At 43.1% G+C, this 18,821-nt stretch overlaps 1 protein-coding gene across 3 annotated transcripts in view; it reads left to right on the top strand.

The window, feature by feature from the left end:
- Nucleotides 1-3,401: 3,401 nt before the first annotated feature.
- LOC115130140 (serine/threonine-protein kinase Sgk3-like) overlaps nucleotides 3,402-18,821 on the top strand; it is a 35,883-nt gene continuing 20,463 nt past the window's right edge. Inside the window, exons 1-6 of one of the 3 annotated variants that reach the window (XM_029660942.2) lie at nucleotides 3,402-3,611; nucleotides 12,427-12,644; nucleotides 12,841-12,924; nucleotides 13,234-13,306; nucleotides 13,625-13,700; nucleotides 15,105-15,180. In XM_029660942.2, the coding sequence (XP_029516802.1) occupies nucleotides 12,567-12,644; nucleotides 12,841-12,924; nucleotides 13,234-13,306; nucleotides 13,625-13,700; nucleotides 15,105-15,180 (387 nt within the window). In that variant the 5' untranslated portion in view covers nucleotides 3,402-3,611; nucleotides 12,427-12,566. Of the gene's footprint in view, nucleotides 3,612-11,123; nucleotides 11,144-12,426; nucleotides 12,645-12,840; nucleotides 12,925-13,233; nucleotides 13,307-13,624; nucleotides 13,701-15,104; nucleotides 15,181-18,821 lie in introns of those variants that run through there. The other 2 variants (XM_029660943.2, XM_065019365.1) reach the window with 2 other exon arrangements.

Genomic DNA, 18,821 nt, shown 5'->3' on the forward strand with positions numbered 1-18,821 from the left:
CGAATCTCGCGCCCAGCCTCCTTCTAGAAGGGTGTTTGAATCTGCGCAGGCGGCCTCGCACCTGATTGGTTAGAATGAGGGGAGCGCTCCAAAAGAGCCTTTCGCTTTGAGCGCAAATGAACATTGTGACAATTCATACGACAGTATTGTGGTGATAAAAACCTAAATATATTTTTTTTATCTGTCTATTCTACAATCATTATACAAACCTGTTGTAAAAATATAGACGATTATGAAGGTAAAAGATAAGTATTTATAACATTTTTTTTTTACAATAACAACAATATTCAAGTTATGTTCAATGCAGAACAAAACATTAGGCCTACTGTAATAATAATTAACAGAGGCTGGCAGACAGTGTGCCCTTCTGCATGCATAACAACAGCCGTGGAATGACAGCTCTATTTCAAATGGTGTCCTGCTGCCCCCTTGTGTACAAATACTTTTGTGACATACATTACATGATCTGAACAACTGTAGGCCTACATGTACTGTATTATGGATCTACACTACCGTTCAAACGTTTGTGGTCACTTAGAAATGTCCTTGTTTTTGAAAGAGAAGCTATTTTTTTTGTCCATTAAAATAACATCAGATTGATCAGAAATACAGTGTAGACATTGTTCATGTTGTAAATGACTATTGTAGCTGGAAACAGCTGATTTTTTAAATGGAATAGGTGTACATAGGTGTACAGAGGCCCATTATCAGCAACCATCACTCCTGTGTTCCAATGGCACGTTGTGTTAGCTAATCCAAGTTTATCATTTTAAATGGCTAATTGATCATTAGAAAACCCTTTTGCAATTATGTTAGCACAGCTGAAAACTGTTGTCCTGCTTAAAGAAGCTATACAACTGGCCTTCTTTAGACTAGTTGAGTATCTGGAGCATCTGCATTTGCGGGTTCGATTGCAGGCTCAAAATGTCCAGAAATAAAGACCTTTCTTCTGACTCGTCAGTCTATTCTTGTTCTGAGAAATGAAGGCTATAACATGCGAGAAATTGCCAAGAAACTGAAGATCTCGAACAACGCTGTGTACTACTCCCTTCACAGAACAGCACAAACTGTCTCTAACCAGAATAGAAAGAGGAGTGGGAGGCCCCGATGCACAATTGAGCAAGAGGACAAGTTCATTAGAGTTGTCCTCTAAGCTGCCAGTTGAGGACTTGTGAGGCATCTGTTTCTCAAACTAGACACTCTAGTTGGAACACAGGAGTGATGGTTGCTGATAATGGGCCTCTGTACACCTATGTACACCTATTCCATTTGAAAAAATCAGCTGTTTCCAGCTACAATAGTCATTTACAACATGAACAAAAAAATTGCTTCTCTTTCAAAAACAAGGACATTTCTAAGTGACCCCAAACTTTTGTAGTGTAGTTTAAAGTAATTAGCGAATATACCAATTTCAAGATCTCTTTCCAAAACAAATTTATTATAATACAAATGCCTACTTCGGTTGAACCCAATCTCCATAGATTTCCACCGATAGGCCTACATAGAAGGGCCACCATTATGCCCATGGGAATACTTGTGTCAGCCAGCCAGTATCACTGTACTTACATGGAAAGAAGTGTGGTATTTATCATCATGAACATTCATTCATAAAGTGATGATGAGTAGGCTAGATGTATCCACTATTACCGGTCATAGGAAATATCTGTTAGATGAGTCAATATTTCCTGAAGAGGAGGTCAGGACCCTGTATAGTTCCTTGGCAGACGTCCACTTTCCTTGAGCACTTTGATGCAGACGTCAAGATACAGCTGCAGCCTGCAGGACCGTTCTCTTCCCTCACAAAGCCTCCATGAAGAGGTCAACCTTCAGTCACAGTCATGATGTCAGTACCTTCAAACGTGTAGAGGCAGTTTCAGGAGCGGAAGGGACACCTGCTAGATAGTTAGAGCAAAAGGATGTCCAAGTACTATCAAATAATAGAATAGAACATAACTGAATATAATACAATAGAATAGAATATAAACGAATACAATATAACAAAAGTTACCAGGAATGAACAAACAGACGGACAAATGGACATTAAAGATGACGCTCTACATACATTTATTTTATTTATTTATTTCACCTTTATTTAACCAGGTAGGCAAGTTGAGAACAAGTTCTCATTTATAATTGCGACCTGGCCAAGATAAAGCAAAGCAGTTCGACAGATACAACGACACAGAGTTACACATGGAGTAAAACAAACATACAGTCAATAATACAGTAGAAAAACAAGTCTATATACAATGTGAGCAAATGAGGTGAGAAGGGAGGTAAAGGCAAAAAAGGCCATGGTGGCGAAGTAAATACAATATACCATGTAAAACACTGGAATGATAGTTTTGCAATGGAAGAATGTGCAAAGTAGAAATAAAAATAATGGGGTGCAAAGGAGCAAAATAAATAAATTAATTAAATACAGTTGGGAAAGAGGTAGTTGTTTGGGCTAAATTATAGGTGGGCTATGTACAGGTGCAGTAATCTGTGAGCTGCTCTGACAGTTGGTGCTTAAAGCTAGTGAGGGAGATAAGTGTTTCCAGTTTCAGAGATTTTTGTAGTTCGTTCCAGTCATTGGCAGCAGAGAACTGGAAGGAGAGGCGGCCAAAGAAAGAATTGGTTTTGGGGGTGACCAGAGAGATATACCTGCTGGAGCGTGTGCTACGGGTGGGAGATGCTATGGTGACCAGCGAGCTGAGATAAGGGGGGACTTTACCTAGCAGGGTCTTGTAGATGACATGGAGCCAGTGGGTTTGGCGACGAGTATGAAGCGAGGGCCAGCCAACGAGAGAGTACAGGTCGCAATGGTGGGTAGTATGTGGGGCTTTGGTGACAAAACGGATTGCACTGTGATAGACTGCATCAATTTGTTGAGTAGGGTATTGGAGGCTATTTTGTAAATGACATCGCCACAGTCGAGGATTGGTAGGATGGTCAGTTTTACAAGGGTATGTTTGGCAGCACGAGTGAAGGATGCTTTGTTGCGAAATAGGAAGCCAATTCTAGATGTAACTTTGGATTGGAGATGTTTGATATGGGTCTGGAAGGAGAGTTTACGGTCTAACCAGACACCTAAATATTTGCAGTTGTCCACGTATTCTAAGTCAGAGCCGTCCATAGTAGTGATGTTGGACAGGCGGGTAGGTGCAGGTAGCGATCGGTTGAAGAGCATGCATTTAGTTTTACTTGTATTTAAGAGCAATTGAAACATACTGTACAGTGAGTGGGCTGTAAATCTCATGTCACAGAGGGACAGAGGTACTAATTTCACATGGAACGACGTGGTTGTGGCCCTGCCCACGTTCCACCGCTAGGGGTTGCTGTTTGCTGCAGTTTCCACCTCAATGTTTTCATCCTCTTTATGTGTGTGGTCCCGTGACTAATTTCATTGGAACTTGCAGGACAAACGTCTTGATGTTTCCTGCTTCGAGCTACCCCTTGACAGACGCTCAGAATGGTATTAGAAAGTACAGGCTGTGACTTTGAATTTTCCTCCTAAATAATTGAGTCAAACTCACCGGATTTTGCTCCATTTTTTTACTGACACATTCCTTTGCCTTCAGCGCAGCACGCCATTGGAGTTAGTTGGATTAAAAACCCGACAAAATAAGGTACATTCACACTTATACTTTTCTGTACTGTTGTCGTGCAGGATCTTTGCAACAACCCTTATCGTTTCCTTCCAGCTGTGAGCCATATACAGACATAAATCTGTTGAAAATTGTCATTACGTAACTTTTTCTTCTGCTAGAACTGTCTAATTTAAAGCATAAACAAAACGTCCAGCGCTCTCTCTCTCTCAAAAGTTGTTCCACTAAGAAACGAAACTATTTTATCCTGTTCTTTCCCGTATGTCTCTGTCTGTTCATGGAACATCCTCATGTTTGCTTTAACTTCCTTTCCACAGCCAGTTAGTCAATGTGAAGACATCTCTGTGTACTTTTCCACTTGTAATTTCACGAGTGTTCCATGTTGAGACTATAGCCTTGTTATGGGACTTTATTTCTATACAGTCGTATATTAACTCTAGGCTACAATGTAACCACTTGTTAGGCTACAGCAGGAATGCGTAGGTGCAGAGCCATGCAATTGTGTAACAAGAAAACCAGGGTGTTTTCTGGGGGTATTGTATCTGGGCATTTCCATGTAAAAGGACCCATGAGCACCAGCATGTGAAGTTCATAGGAGCATGTCAATTCAAAGTTGATTTTTTAAATTTATTTTTATTTAAGCGTATACATTCTTAAAAACCTTTTTCCATCCTACACATTTGGAATAAGCAAAGGCTTTGCTATCTGGTCAAACAGATGGAAAACATCTACCAACAAAGTATTAAAATGTATTATAAATACATCAAAAGACAATACTGTTGAAGTAAAGAACCCTGCCAACTTCTATCAACACTTACAGTACATTTATTTTTGGATACAGTTTTATGCCTTCTGCAAGTTTAGGAAACATTGTACCTTGAAATTCCAGTACCAAAAACCCAAATCTCTTTAAGATAATTTCACATTTTTCTCCCTCATGAGGAGGGAGGGTAATGAAAGTTAACAGAAGTAACAGGTAAAGGAAAACCTATTAATTAGTTGTATATATATTATTTTACTTATATACATTTTGTTTCGGTAACGGAATTTACGAAAAATCGGTAACGGAGTTTCTGAAATACAATTGCCTGAAATGGGAAATCAATGTTCACAAACCACAATTGGGTTCACAGAACATTAAAGCACAGCACAGTAGAATACAGTTAAGAAAGGTAGAGTACATAGCAGAGCACACTAGAGCTGAGTACACTGTACTGCACTCTAGTGTGCTGTGCTCTAGTGTACTGAACTCTACTGTACTCTACTGTATTTGTACTTTGATGTCCAAAATTGTGAAACATAGACATCTATGATTGGTTCAGATTTGGTCCAATCTGGATCAACCAAATTTGGTCTTGTTTGGGGGCAGAGCTCATTAAAACAATTACCCAGGGTGTAGAATAATACCCAAATATGCAAAGGATAATATTGCATATTTGTACCTTTTGTGTACCTATTTAGGATACATCACCATGAAAAGAATGCCATTCATATCTACAATTATGCATTTCTATGTAGTACAGATCAGGGACCCAAGGGAAGAAATTAAATTACAGCAATTATGTTACTGGGTGTAAATCCACTTCACTTACTGTTTAATAACCCAAAGAGATGTTTTCAAAGTCAATGTGTCACACCATAGCTGACACCCCATTCTTTATGAAGACATAGTTGAAACTTAATTCAGAACATATCTTTTTTGTAAAACTTTTTTTTTTAAACTGAAGGAGATTTTACTGAAATTCTGTTACAAAATGTTGCATCTGCACAGTTTTTCCAGTAAATGTGTGTTTGTAAAATGTTCAGAGTTGTATGGTTTGTTATACATAACCATGAATGAGAGGGTGGCAGGAAACACACCCTAAAATGACTGCCGTGTGATAGATCCACCAGTCTCAATACACCAATGTCAGTTCTAGATTTTCAACTGTTAGGCCTATTTGCAGACTAAATGCGCCAGTGTCCAAATACTGTAGTTTCACTCATCAAGTTCTGTTCTGTTAGTTCTCAGTGGTGCTGTTTACAGCCATACTTCCCAAGCGTGAGAAGTAGAGTTAAGAGGAGAAGTTATGTGAGTGTGTAGTAGTAGTAAGTAGTAGTAGTAGTAGTAGTACGGAGTTCCTCAGCTAGCTGTGGACAGCCAGTGTTGTTTGTTAATCAACACTGAAGGTTTGCGGTGTCTGTATTGGACTGCTGGTTAGGCATTAGTCCAGATGCTTTCTCGCACTTCCTTTTTTTTAGAGAAAGCTTTGTCATTATCAATTCCTCCCTGGGAGGATGTTTGTCTATTGTATATGAGTGTCTCTGTGTGAATTTATAGCCCACCGGCTAACAATGGCGTAGTTGGCCCTTTAGAAATAATTCATACTGTTGCATAACAAATAGATCTCTCACCAATTAAACAACACATAGTCCTATTCATAAAAACAGCAACTGAAATGGCTCAGTAAAGTCAAATGCCTATTTCCATGGCCATCCTTGTATTGCATTTCCATTCTTTTATACCAGCAGAAAAGAGGACACTCTTGTTTAGTCAGGCTATGTCCCCCAATGTCTACAGCAGCTGACATGGCTCTCCTGGCTGGTCTTTCACTGCTGTTTATCCACAGTTTCCTGACCTCTAGGTCTGACCGCTGACAAGACACATCGGGCTGCTGAGACTAATGATAATGCCATTCAGGTTGTTCAACATCCTCAGAGGATTTTCCACAGGCAAGGATGTGTGTGTTTGAACCAACCAGGAAGAGGGCTATTTTTGATAGTAACATATTTGAGCTTGTCAGCACAAGTTAATTCAAGCCCAGTGTTGTAACGTGGCGTGCAACATCTGGCGATCAGCAGTGAATGTGTTTGTTTTCTGAATGTGATGATACATTAAACAGAAAATGTATTTATTTAGTGACCTAAAACCCCTGAACACGAACTTAACCTCTACTTTCCCCTTATGTGATTGTTCTTGTGATATTGGTTTGAGGATGCGGATTGGTCAGGACTTTATGTTCTGCATTCCAGATGAAGGAGTATGTTAAAGCTTAGGTTCATTTGAACAAAAGTATTTCTGGAATGTTAAAAAGCGGTTCTGCCTCGGGATGCTCAGTCATTTTGCCTTGCTTGCATGATTTGATTTTGAAACAAGCCCAGTGGGAGAATATTTGTTTATAATATCCCAGTCAAGCCTATGGGCTCTCTGGTCTGCTCTTTGTGGGTGTGATGGGAGGGGGGGGACTGGAACTGAAGGTCTCTCAGTTGCACTTGTGCATTTTAAGAGGCTTTCTCCCTTTATGCATCTTTACTACTACGTGAGTTGAATTATCTCTCTGTGAAGACATTCAGTACAGCACAGTTTACTGGGAAGTGTTGAATTATCTCTCTGTGAAGACTTTCAGTACAGCACAGTTTACTGGGAAGTGTTGAATTATCTCTCTGTCAAGACTTTCAGTACAGCACAGTTTACTGGGAAGTGTTGAATTATCTCTCTGTCAAGACTTTCAGTACAGCACAGTTTACTGGGAAGTGTTGAATTATCTCTCTGTCAAGACTTTCAGTACAGCACAGTTTACTGGGAAGTGTTGAATTATCTCTCTGTCAAGACTTTCAGTACAGCACAGTTTACTGGGAAGTGTTGAATTATCTCTCTGTGAAGACTTTCAGTACAGCACAGTTTACTGGGAAGTGTTGAACTATCTCTCTGTCAAGACTTTCAGTACAGCACAGTTTACTGGGAAGTGTTGAATTATCTCTCTGTCAAGACTTTCAGTACAGCACAGTTTACTGGGAAGTGTTGAATTATTTCTGTCAAGACTTTCAGTACTGCACAGTTTACTGGGAAGTGTTGAATTATCTCTCTGTCAAGACTTTCAGTACAGCACAGTTTACTGGGAGCTGTTGTGTGAGAGAGAGCCAGCATGGTGTAGACTACACTGAGCACCGAATGGCAAGGTCTGAAAGAAATTACTTAACATGCTAGCTGACCTCACTATGAAACAAAGGACAAGTCAGTGTCACGCCACCAAACAAAAAGCTTTGTTTCTAACAGGAAAGCAGACACAACACGATCAGCAATTAACCAGCATAGTGCTTGACATGAACTTTCTTAGGACTGATTTGTTTTTATTACTTGTCTGAAAGCTCAAGTCACTTGTCTCCCCCCCCCCCCCCCCCCCACAAAAAAAATAAAAAATAAATTGTAACACTGTTGGCCAAAAAGGTGACTGAAAATTGTGTTGTATGATGCAAGGAACCACTTCACAAAATAACATGAATTATTATCACTGGTATTGACAATGGAAGGCTGCTGGTCTCTGATCCCATGTGCAGTGCCTTCAGAAAGTATTCACACCCCTTGACTTTTCACAGTTTGTTATGTTACGGTCTGAATTTAACATGTATTAAATTGAGACTTTACGTCAGTGGAATTATGTTTTTAGACATTTTTACAAATTAATAAAAAAACAAAAAGCTGAAATGTTATGGCAAGCCAAAATAAGTTCAGGAGTAAAACTGTGCTTAACAAGTCACATAATAAGTTGCATAGACCGCAAAAGTGTTAAACATGATTTTTGAATGACTACCTCATCTCTGTACCCCACACATACAATTATCTGTAAGGTCTCTGTCGAGCAGTGAATTTCTAAAAACGGATTTGACCACAAAGACCAGGGAGGTTTTCCAATGCCTTGCAAAGAGGGGCACCTATTGGTTGATGGGTAACATTTTTTTAAAGCAGACATTGAACATTTAATATTGAGCCTTGCAGCATATCAACATTAACACATTTTAACATGAAGAAAATACATTTGATTGAGGTGGCATTTTGTAATTTCTCCATATCGTTTCAAGGCATCAATAGGCTTTGATTGAGGCTGATGAAATTCTCTTTTCTCAATCAGGTCTTCAAGGTGATTTCATAATAGGCTACTACTACCTCTCTAGAGTGTTCACTACAATGGCACCTCTTCCTGTCTTGGGGATCCCACTGGGCAGCTTCCTACAGGTCTCTACCTAGCCTGTGTGCTTCAAACTTCAAAGAGCCAGCGGAAGGTTATCTATAAATACCTCCCAGTCCTCCATGCTGTGACAGGAGCCAGGGAGAATGTCACAGGCCCAGCGTGCGAGCGGGAGTGTGTGGGGGGAGGGGGCGAGCAGGGGGTGTGGGGGGGAGCAGGAGTGTGTGTGTGTGGGGGGGGGGGGCGAGCAGGAGTGTGTGAGCTGTATGTGAGAAGAGGAGGAGCGGGAAGAAGAGTGAAGTCATGCAGCTCTGAGTGCATCTGTTTGGAGAGAGGGGCTGAAGAGAGGATGGGGAATGGATAGTAGGTGATGTGGGGATGAGAAGAGGTGGGTAGTAGGTGATGTGGGGATGAGAAGAGGTGGATAGTAGGTGATGTGGGGATGAGAAGAGGTGGGTAGTAGGTGATGTGGGGATGAGAAGAGGTGGATAGTAGGTGATGTGGGGATGAGAAGAGGTGGGTAGTAGGTGATGTGGGGATGAGAAGAGGTGGGTAGTAGGTGATGTGGGGATGAGAAGAGGTGGGTAGTAGGTGATGTGGGGATGAGAAGAGGTGGATAGTAGGTGATGTGGGGATGAGAAGAGGTGGATAGTAGGTGATGTGGGGATGAGAAGAGGTGGGTAGTAGGTGATGTGGGGATGAGAAGAGGTGGGTAGTAGGTGATGTGGGGATGAGAAGAGGTGGGTAGTAGGTGATGTGGGGATGAGAAGAGGTGGATGAGTAGGTGATGTGATGGGGGATGAGAAGAGGTGGATAGTAGGTGATGTGGGGATGAGAAGAGGTGGGTAGTAGGTGATGTGGGGATGAGAAGAGGTGGGTAGTAGGTGATGTGGGGATGAGAAGAGGTGGGTAGTAGGTGATGTGGGGATGAGAAGAGGTGGGTAGTAGGTGATGTGGGGATGAGAAGAGGTGGATAGTAGGTGATGTGGGGATGAGAAGAGGTGGATAGTAGGTGATGTGGGGATGAGAAGAGGTGGATAGTAGGTGATGTGGGGATGAGAAGAGGTGGATAGTAGGTGATGTGGGGATGAGAAGAGGTGGGTAGTAGGTGATGTGGGGATGAGAAGAGGTGGGTAGTAGGTGATGTGGGGATGAGAAGAGGTGGGTAGTAGGTGATGTGGGGATGAGAAGAGGTGGGTAGTAGGTGATGTGGGGATGAGAAGAGGTGGGTAGTAGGTGATGTGGGGATGAGAAGAGGTGGGTAGTAGGTGATGTGGGGATGAGAAGAGGTGGGTAGTAGGTGATGTGGGGATGAGAAGAGGTGGGATAGTAGGTGATGTGGGGATGAGAAGAGGTGGGATAGTAGGTGATGTGGGGATGAGAGAGAGGTGGATAATAGTGAGGTATGAGGTAAAGAACTAAACAGGATAGAGTGGGCGTGTAGGCGACAGAGAACATGGAGAGACTCAAAGGGGGGGGGGGTGTAGGAGCGTAGCCAAATAGTCTGTCTTTCCAGGATGAGGTAACCTACTGTTCACGCTCAATGACCACAGTGTGGGTTCTCCTCTGTCTCGCTAGTAGCTACAAACAACAACTCCCTCCACAACTGCTGAGAATCTGTGCTCTGCAATCAGCTCCATGCAGGATCAATGTATGAGGGCAGAAGGCAGAACTGGGCAGAACTGTAACATGATAGAGCAGGTATGCTCATTCTCTCATATGGAATAGAGTGCAGTATCATTTCTCTATAGTACCTCTATACTGAACAAAAATATAAAACGCAACATGTAAGGTGTTGGTCCCATGTTTCATGAGCTGAAATAAAATATCCCAGAAGTTTTCCACATGCACCCAAAAAACATTTGTGTACAAATGTGTTTACATACCTGTTAGTGACCATTTCTCCTTTGCCAAGATAATCCATCCACCTGACAGGTATGGCATATCAAGAAGCTGATTAAACAGTGTGATCATTACACAGGTGCACCTTGTGCTGGGGGCAGTAAAAGGCCACTTTAAGTTGTGCAGTTTTGTCACACAACGCCACAGGTATCTCAAGTTTTAAAGGAGTGTGAAATTGGCATGCTGACTGCAGGAATGTCCACCAGAGCTGTTGCCAGATAATTGAATGTTAATTTCTATACCATAAGCCGCTGCCAACATCGTTTTAGAGAATTTGGCTATACACCTAATGCATTTATTTCAATTGACTGATTTCCTTAAATGAACTGTAACTCAGTTAAATCTTTGAAATTCTTGCATGTTGCATATATACACTGCTCAAAAAAATAAAGGGAACACTTAAACAACACAATATAACTCCAAGTCAATCATACTTCTGTGAAATCAAACTGTCCACTTAGGAAGCAACACTGATTGACAATACATTTCACATGCTGTTGTGCAAATGGAATAGGCAACAGGTGGAAATTATAGGCAATTAGCCAGACACCCCCAATAAAGGAGTGGTTCTGCAGGTGTTGACCACAGACCACTTCTCAGTTCCTATGCTTCCTGGCTGGTGTTTTGGTCACTTTTGAATGCTGGCAGTGCTTTCACTCTAGTGGTAGCATGAGAGGGAGTCTACAACCCACACAAGTGGCTCAGGTAGTGCAGCTCATCCAGGATGGACCATCAATGCGAGCTGTGGCAAGAAGGTTTGCTGTGTCTGTCAGCGTAGTGTCCAGAGCATGGAGGCGCTACCGGGAGACAGGCCAGTAACTCAGGAGACATGGAGGAGGCCGTAGGAGGGCAACAACCCAGCAGCAGGACCGCTACCTCCACCTTTGTGCAAGGAGGGGTAGGAGGAGCACTGCCAGAGCCCTGCAAAAGACCTCCAGCAGGCCACAAATGTGCATGTGTCTGCTCAAACGGTCAGAAACAGACTCCATGAGGGTGGTATGAGGGCCCGACGTCCACAGGTTGGGGTTGTGCTTACAGCCCAACACCGTGCAGGACGTTTGGCATTTGCCAGAGAACACCAAGATTGGCAAATTCGCCACTGGCGCCCTGTGCTCTTCACAGATGAAAGCAGGTTCACACTGAGCACATGTGACAGACGTGACAGAGTCTGGAGATGCCGTGGAGAACGTTCTGCTGCCTGCAACATCCTCCAGCATGACCGGTTTGGCGGTGGGTCAGTCATGGTGTGGGGTGGCATTTCTTTGGGGGGACGCACAGCCCTCCATGTGCTCGCCAGAGGTAGCCTGACTGCCATTAGGTACCGAGATGAGATCCTCAGACCCCTTGTGAGACCATATGCTGGTGCGGTTGGCCCTGGGTTCCTCCAAATGCAAGACAATGCTAGACCTCATGTGGCTGGAGTGTGTCAGCAGTTCCTGCAAGAGGAAGGCATTGATGCTATGGACTGGCCCGCCCGTTCCCCAGACCTGAATCCAATTGAGCACATCTGGGACATCATGTCTCGCTCCATCCACCAACGCCATGTTGCACCAGGAGTTGACGGATGCTTTAGTCCAGGTCTGGGAGGAGATCCCTCTGGAGACCATCCGCCACCTCATCAGGAGCAGGCCCAGGCGTTGTAGGGAGGTCATACAGGCACATGGAGGCCACACACACTACTGAGCCTCATTTTGACTTGTTTTAAGGACATTACATCAAAGTTGGATCAGCCTGTAGTGTGGTTTTCCACTTTAATTTTGAGTGTGACTCTAAATCCAGACCTCCATGGTTTGATAAATTTGATTTCCATTGATCATTTTTGTGTGATTTTGTTGTCAGCACATTCAACTATGTAAAGAAAAAAGTATTTAATAAGAATATTTCATTCATTCAGATCTAGGATGTGTTATTTCAGTGTTCCCTTAGTTTTTTGAGCAGTGTATTTTTGTTCAGTGTATAATCTAATCTCTCTCATCTCTTGTCCACAGCAGTCAACCAGGATGAGGATGGTTCAGTTGTCCACGTGAGCTCTGTCCAGGACCGGACGCTGTGAAAGGGTGCTGAGAGGCTTGACCTCTGACCTACGCTTTGACCTCAAATCTCTGAACTCTGACTGCTCCAGCTCAGGATGGAGGAGCAGTCCAGCTTCCCCAATGTCAGCATCCCCTGCTACAATGAGCAGAGGGACAAGAAGAAGCGCTACACTGTGAGTAATGAGTATAGTATAATAGTGTTGCTGTGGCAACGGCTGTTCAGCAGGCAGTATTACAGACTGCAGTATATCTTGTATAGACATTATACAGAGTGGTTATTAGAGAGCGTTTATTATCAGTAGAAAGTAGGGCATCGGTGTCATTTGTCTAGGTCTATACTAAAATGTGTTTTCCTCTACATTTGTCCAGGTTTACAAAGTGATGGTCAACGTAGGAAGACATGAGTGGTTTGTCTTCAGGCGATACGCAGAGTTTGACAAGCTCTACAACACAGTAAGTGAAAGTGTTATAGTGTGATAAATGCATGTCGTGAGACTCCAGGCTTCCTTTCTTACTGAACCTTTTCATCAGAGATCTGCTGACTGAACTGGGCAAAACTCGATTTTAATCAAAATAGAATCTTATCCGATGTTTTAAGGAGTATTTTTCAGGCTGTGAGTGGGGATTTATGTTCAGTTGACATTTAGAAAATCAGGTAATTCATTGGGAAAATGAAAGTAGAGAGTAATTTTGGTCCCTGTGACATCTATTTTTAAATATACTTTCTATAATCTGATTTGTCTGTCTTTTCTATTTATGCAGTTGAGGAAACAATTTCCATCTTTGAACTTGAAAATCCCAGCTAAGAGAATATTTGGGGACAACTTTGACCCAGGTACCGTATTGATTAATCTGATAAAAGTACAGTATACTGCCTGTAACTGCACTCTATTATAAAAATGTATTCAGTAGATCAGAATTCAGTACAGACCCCTCTGTTTTCCACTGACCTTCAGCCAACTATTTTGTTTTATTTAAATTGTAAACAAATTAGCTCATTTGGGTATTACAAACTAGATTACGGATGATATGAAACTACACCAGAAAAACTTTCTATCATATCTGCTCGTGTATCTGTAGGTTGTCTTTCATTTGTGATACCGGGTCAATAGCCAATATTATATTTATGAAATTGTCCATTTTCTTTTTTTAGAGTTTATCAAGCAAAGAAGAACAGGTTTACATGAGTTCATTCAGAGACTGGTCTCACATCCTCAGCTTAGTATACAGTAAGTATTGTATAACTGATCAGCTAGCTAAATAAGTTATTGAATTCAATTGAAAATGAACCAAATCGATCTGCCTCACTTTATGCAAGTGTGACGCCCCCTATACAAGTAGGAAGTTGCCCCTAGAAACTAATCTAAGGTCAGTTTTGTGTTTCCTCCCCTCTTGGTTACAGTTCTCCCTCTTGGTTACGGTTCTCCCTATTGGTTACGGTTCGGATCTGGTTGGTTATGGTTAGGATCTGGGGATGATAAGCTCAGAAGGGAACATATGTAACTCTGTCGCATCATGGCGGTATCTCCTGAACAGTGTTGAGATTCGTTACTTGAAAAAGTAAATATTACTTGTTACATTTCGCAAAAGTAACATATTACTTTACAATATTGCTTTGTGTGGAAAGTAACACGTTATATTACTTTCTGTTACTTTCATGGAAAAAATCGAAATCTCACAGTTTGTTTGACTGTCAGAGGGAGCAAGATCTGCGTGTGCTCTACCAAAGATAGTAAGTAGACTAACTCAGGTTTGATCACTAGTTTCTCCTTTCATCTGTGGTGATGCTTTCCTGTGCTAGTCTACAAGTGCTGTGCTATCATACGGGCTGCTTATTTAGCCATATACTGTAAACCAAAAATAAATCTGTACAGATTTCTTATCTTTTCATTCAAAATCTTTCTCTCGAGCCGCCAGTTCTGGTTTTAGATCACACAGACCCGTAGAGATGTATAGAGGGTCACTTGCCACTAGATGGGAGAGACCTCTATGGGCCTTGCTATCACAGATGTGATGGCAAAAATCTAAATTTCACGTTTTAAAATTTATTCGCCACTTGCACAGGACATAACACTTTACAGTGTAATTCTTACCTTGAGTGCTCTTTCCCAACAATGCAGTGATAATAATATAGATAATTTTTACTTTATTTTGATTTAAATAGGCAAGTCAGTTAAGAACAAGTTCTTATTTTCATGGAAACATGAATGTAAGTACCTTATTCAATATGCAGGGGTACTGGAGTGGTTGGGGTGGGTTTATATATTTTTATGGATGTAGCTGTCGTGACATTTCTCCAAACAGCCTTTCTCCACTCGCTGGAGAACTAAATGAGGAAACAAGTCGAGATTGGGTCAAGGAAACATGCGCCCCGGTAGAGAGATGATTCTGAAAGTAACACACGTTAGTTGACAAAGTAACTGTAATAATATTACCCAATTTCAAAAGTAACATGTTACTCATAAAAGTAATTTGTGACACGTTACCCCCAACACTGCTCCTGAGCCAGTGATGTTTAACATGGAGTCTAAAAGCAGTGGTTCTCTAACAGCAGTGGCTTTGTGTATGTCTCAGTCAGACCCTTAACGTGTGACCACTCTGCCCCTCTCTCTCTATCTCTATCTATCTGATAGGCCTGATGTCAGAGCATTCTTGCAGATGGACAAATCTCAAAACTTCTCAGACGCATCTGAGGACGAAGATGACAAGGTAGGGGATGACAGTATGATGTCTGTGGAAAGGAGATAAGACTGTTTTATGGATTTAGTTGTCACCTCTTGAAACTGAAGAAATATGTCACATATGGCCTTGAGGGAGCATTGAATAACATCTCTGCTCTGATTTAGCATGAATGAGTACTTGATTAAGTATTCTATGTATTGGATATTGTATTATCAATGTGTGATAATTTATTACATTCTACAACAATAACGCAGCAGTGTACAGTTGTCATTTGAGACTTCAAATCAAAGTTTATTTGTCACGTGCGCCAAATACAACAGGTAGACCTTACAATGTAATGCTTACCCCAACGCTCTAGGCGAACAGTTTTGATAGCCTTTAGCCGCACCCTCATACTACTCCTTCTCTGTTCCGCGGGTGATGTGGAGGTAAACCCAGGCCCTGCATGTCCCCAGGTACCCTCATTTGTTGACTTCTGTGATCGAAAAAGCCTTGGTTTTATGCATGTCAACATCAGAAGCCTCCTCCCTAAGTTTGTTTTACTCACTGCTTTAGCACACTCTGCTAACCCTGATGTCCTTGCCGTGTCTGATTCCTGGCTCAGGAAGGCCACCAAAAATTCAGAGATTTCCATACCCAACTATAACATCTTCCGTCAAGATAGAACTGCCAAAGGGGGCGGAGTTGCAGTCTACTGCAGAGATAGCCTGCAAAGTAATGTCATACTTTCCAGGTCCATACCCAAACAGTTCGAACTACTAATTTTGAAAATTACCCTCTCCAGAAATAAGTCTCTCACTGTTGCCGCCTGCTACCGACCACCCTCAGCTCCCAGCTGTGCCCTGGACACCATATGTGACTTGATCGCCCCCCATCTAGCTTCAGAGTTTGTTCTGTTAGGTGACCTAAACTGGGATATGCTTAACACCCCGGCAGTCCTACAATGTAAGCTAGATGCCCTCAATCTCACTCAAATCATCAAGGAACCCACCAGGTACAACCCTAACTCTGTAAACAAGGGCACCCTCATAGACGTCATCCTGACCAACTGGCCCTCCAAATACACCTCCGCTGTCTTCAACCAGGATCTCAGCGATCATTGCCTGTATCCGCCACGGAGCCGCAGTCAAACGACCACCCCTCATCACTGTCAAACGCTCCCTAAAACACTTCTGTGAGCAGGCCTTTCTAATCGACCTGGCCCGGGTATCCTGGAAGGACATTGACCTCATCCCGTCAGTTGAGGATGCCTGGTCATTCTTTAAAAGTAACTTCCTCACCATTTTAGATAAGCATGCTCCGTTCAAAAAATGCAGAACCAAGAACAGATACAGCCCTTGGTTCACTCCAGACCTGACTGCCCTCGACCAGCACAAAAACATCCTGTGGCGGACTGCAATAGCATCGAATAGCCCCCGTGATATGCAACTGTTCAGGGAAGTCAGGAACCAATACACGCAGTCAGTCAGGAAAGCTAAGGCCAGCTTCTTCAGGCAGAAGTTTGCATCCTGTAGCTCCAACTCCAAAAAGTTCTGGGACACTGTGAAGTCCATGGAGAACAAGAGCACCTCCTCCCAGCTGCCCACTGCACTGAGGCTAGGTAACACGGTCTCCACCGATAAATCCACGATTATCGAAAGCTTCAATAAGCACTTCTCAACGGCTGGCCATGCCTTCCGCCTGGCTACTCCAACCTCGGCCAACAGCTCTGCCCCCCCCGCAGCTCCTCGCCCAAGCCTCTCCAGGTTCTCCTTTACCCAAATCCAGATAGCAGATGTTCTGAAAGAGCTGCAAAACCTAGACCCGTACAAATCAGCTGGGCTTGACAATCTGGACCCTCTATTTCTGAAACTATCTGCCGCCATTGTCGCAACCCCTATTACCAGCCTGTTCAACCTCTCTTTCATATCGTCTGAGATCCCCAAGGATTGGAAAGCTGCCGCAGTCATCCCCCTCTTCAAAGGGGAGACACCCTGGACCCAAACTGCTATAGACCTATATCCATCCTGCCCTGCCTATCTAAGGCCTTCGAAAGCCAAGTCAACAAACAGGTCACTGACCATCTCGAATCCCACCGTACCTTCTCCGCTGTGCAATCTGGTTTCCGAGCCGGTCACGGGTGCACCTCAGCCACGCTCAAGGTACTAAACGATATCATAACCGCCATCGATAAAAGACAGTACTGTGCAGCCGTCTTCATCGACCTCGCCAAGGCTTTCGACTCTGTCAATCACCATATTCTTATCGGCAGACTCAATAGCCTCGGTTTCTCGGATGACTGCCTTGCCTGGTTCACCAATTACTTTGCAGACAGAGTTCAGTGTGTCAAATCGGAGGGCATGCTGTCCGGTCCTCTGGCAGTCTCTATGGGGGTGCCACAGGGTTCAATTCTCGGGCCGACTCTTTTCTCTGTGTATATCAATGATGTTGCTCTTGCTGCAGGCGATTCCCTGATCCACCTCTACGCAGACGACACCATTCTATATACTTTCGGCCCGTCATTGGACACTGTGCTATCTAACCTCCAAACGAGCTTCAATGCCATACAGCACTCCTTCCGTGGCCTCCAACTGCTCTTAAACGCGAGTAAAACCAAATGCATGCTTTTCAACCGATCGCTGCCTGCACCCGCATGCCTGACTAGCATCACCACCCTGGATGGTTCCGACCTTGAATATGTGGACATCTATAAGTACCTAGGTGTCTGGCTAGACTGCAAACTCTCCTTCCAGACTCACATCAAACATCTCCAATCGAAAAACAAATCAAGAGTCGGCTTTCTATTCCGCAACAAAGCCTCCTTCACTCACGCCGCCAAGCTTACCCTAGTAAAACTGACTATCCTACCGATCCTCGACTTCGGCGATGTCATCTACAAAATGGCTTCCAACACTCTACTCAGCAAACTGGATGCAGTCTATCACAGTGTCATCCGTTTTGTCACCAAAGCAGTATACCACCCACCACTGCGACTTGTATGCTCTAGTCGGCTGGCCCTCGCTACATATTCGTCGCCAGACCCACTGGCTCCAGGTCATCTACAAGTCCATGCTAGGTAAAGCTCCGCCTTATCTCAGTTCACTGGTCACGATGGCAACACCCATCCGTAGCACGCGCTCCAGCAGGTGTATCTCACTGATCATCCCTAAAGCCAACACCTCATTTGGCCGCCTTTCGTTCCAGTACTCTGCTGCCTGTGACTGGAACGAACTGCAAAAATCGCTGAAGTTGGAGACTTTTATCTCCCTCACCAACTTCAAACATCAGCTATCCGAGCAGCTAACCGATCGCTGCAGCTGTACATAGTCTATTGGTAAATAGCCCACCCATTTTCACCTACCTCATTCCCATACTGTTTTTATACTGTTTTTTTATTTATTTATTTACTTTTCTGCTCTTTTGCACACCAATATCTCTACCTGTACATGACCATCTGATCATTTATCACTCCAGTGTTAATCTGTAAAATTGTATTATTCGCCTACCTCCTCATGCCTTTTGCGCACATTGTACATAGACTGCCCATTTTTTTTTCTACTGTGTTATTGACTTGTTAATTGTTTACTCCATGTGTAACTCTGTGTTGTCTGTTCACACTGCTATGCTTTATCTTGGCCAGGTCGCAGTTGCAAATGAGAACTTGTTCTCAACTAGCCTACCTGGTTAAA

This window comes from Oncorhynchus nerka, linkage group LG6, assembly GCF_034236695.1.
Source record: "Oncorhynchus nerka isolate Pitt River linkage group LG6, Oner_Uvic_2.0, whole genome shotgun sequence".
Taxonomy (NCBI): domain Eukaryota; kingdom Metazoa; phylum Chordata; class Actinopteri; order Salmoniformes; family Salmonidae; genus Oncorhynchus; species Oncorhynchus nerka.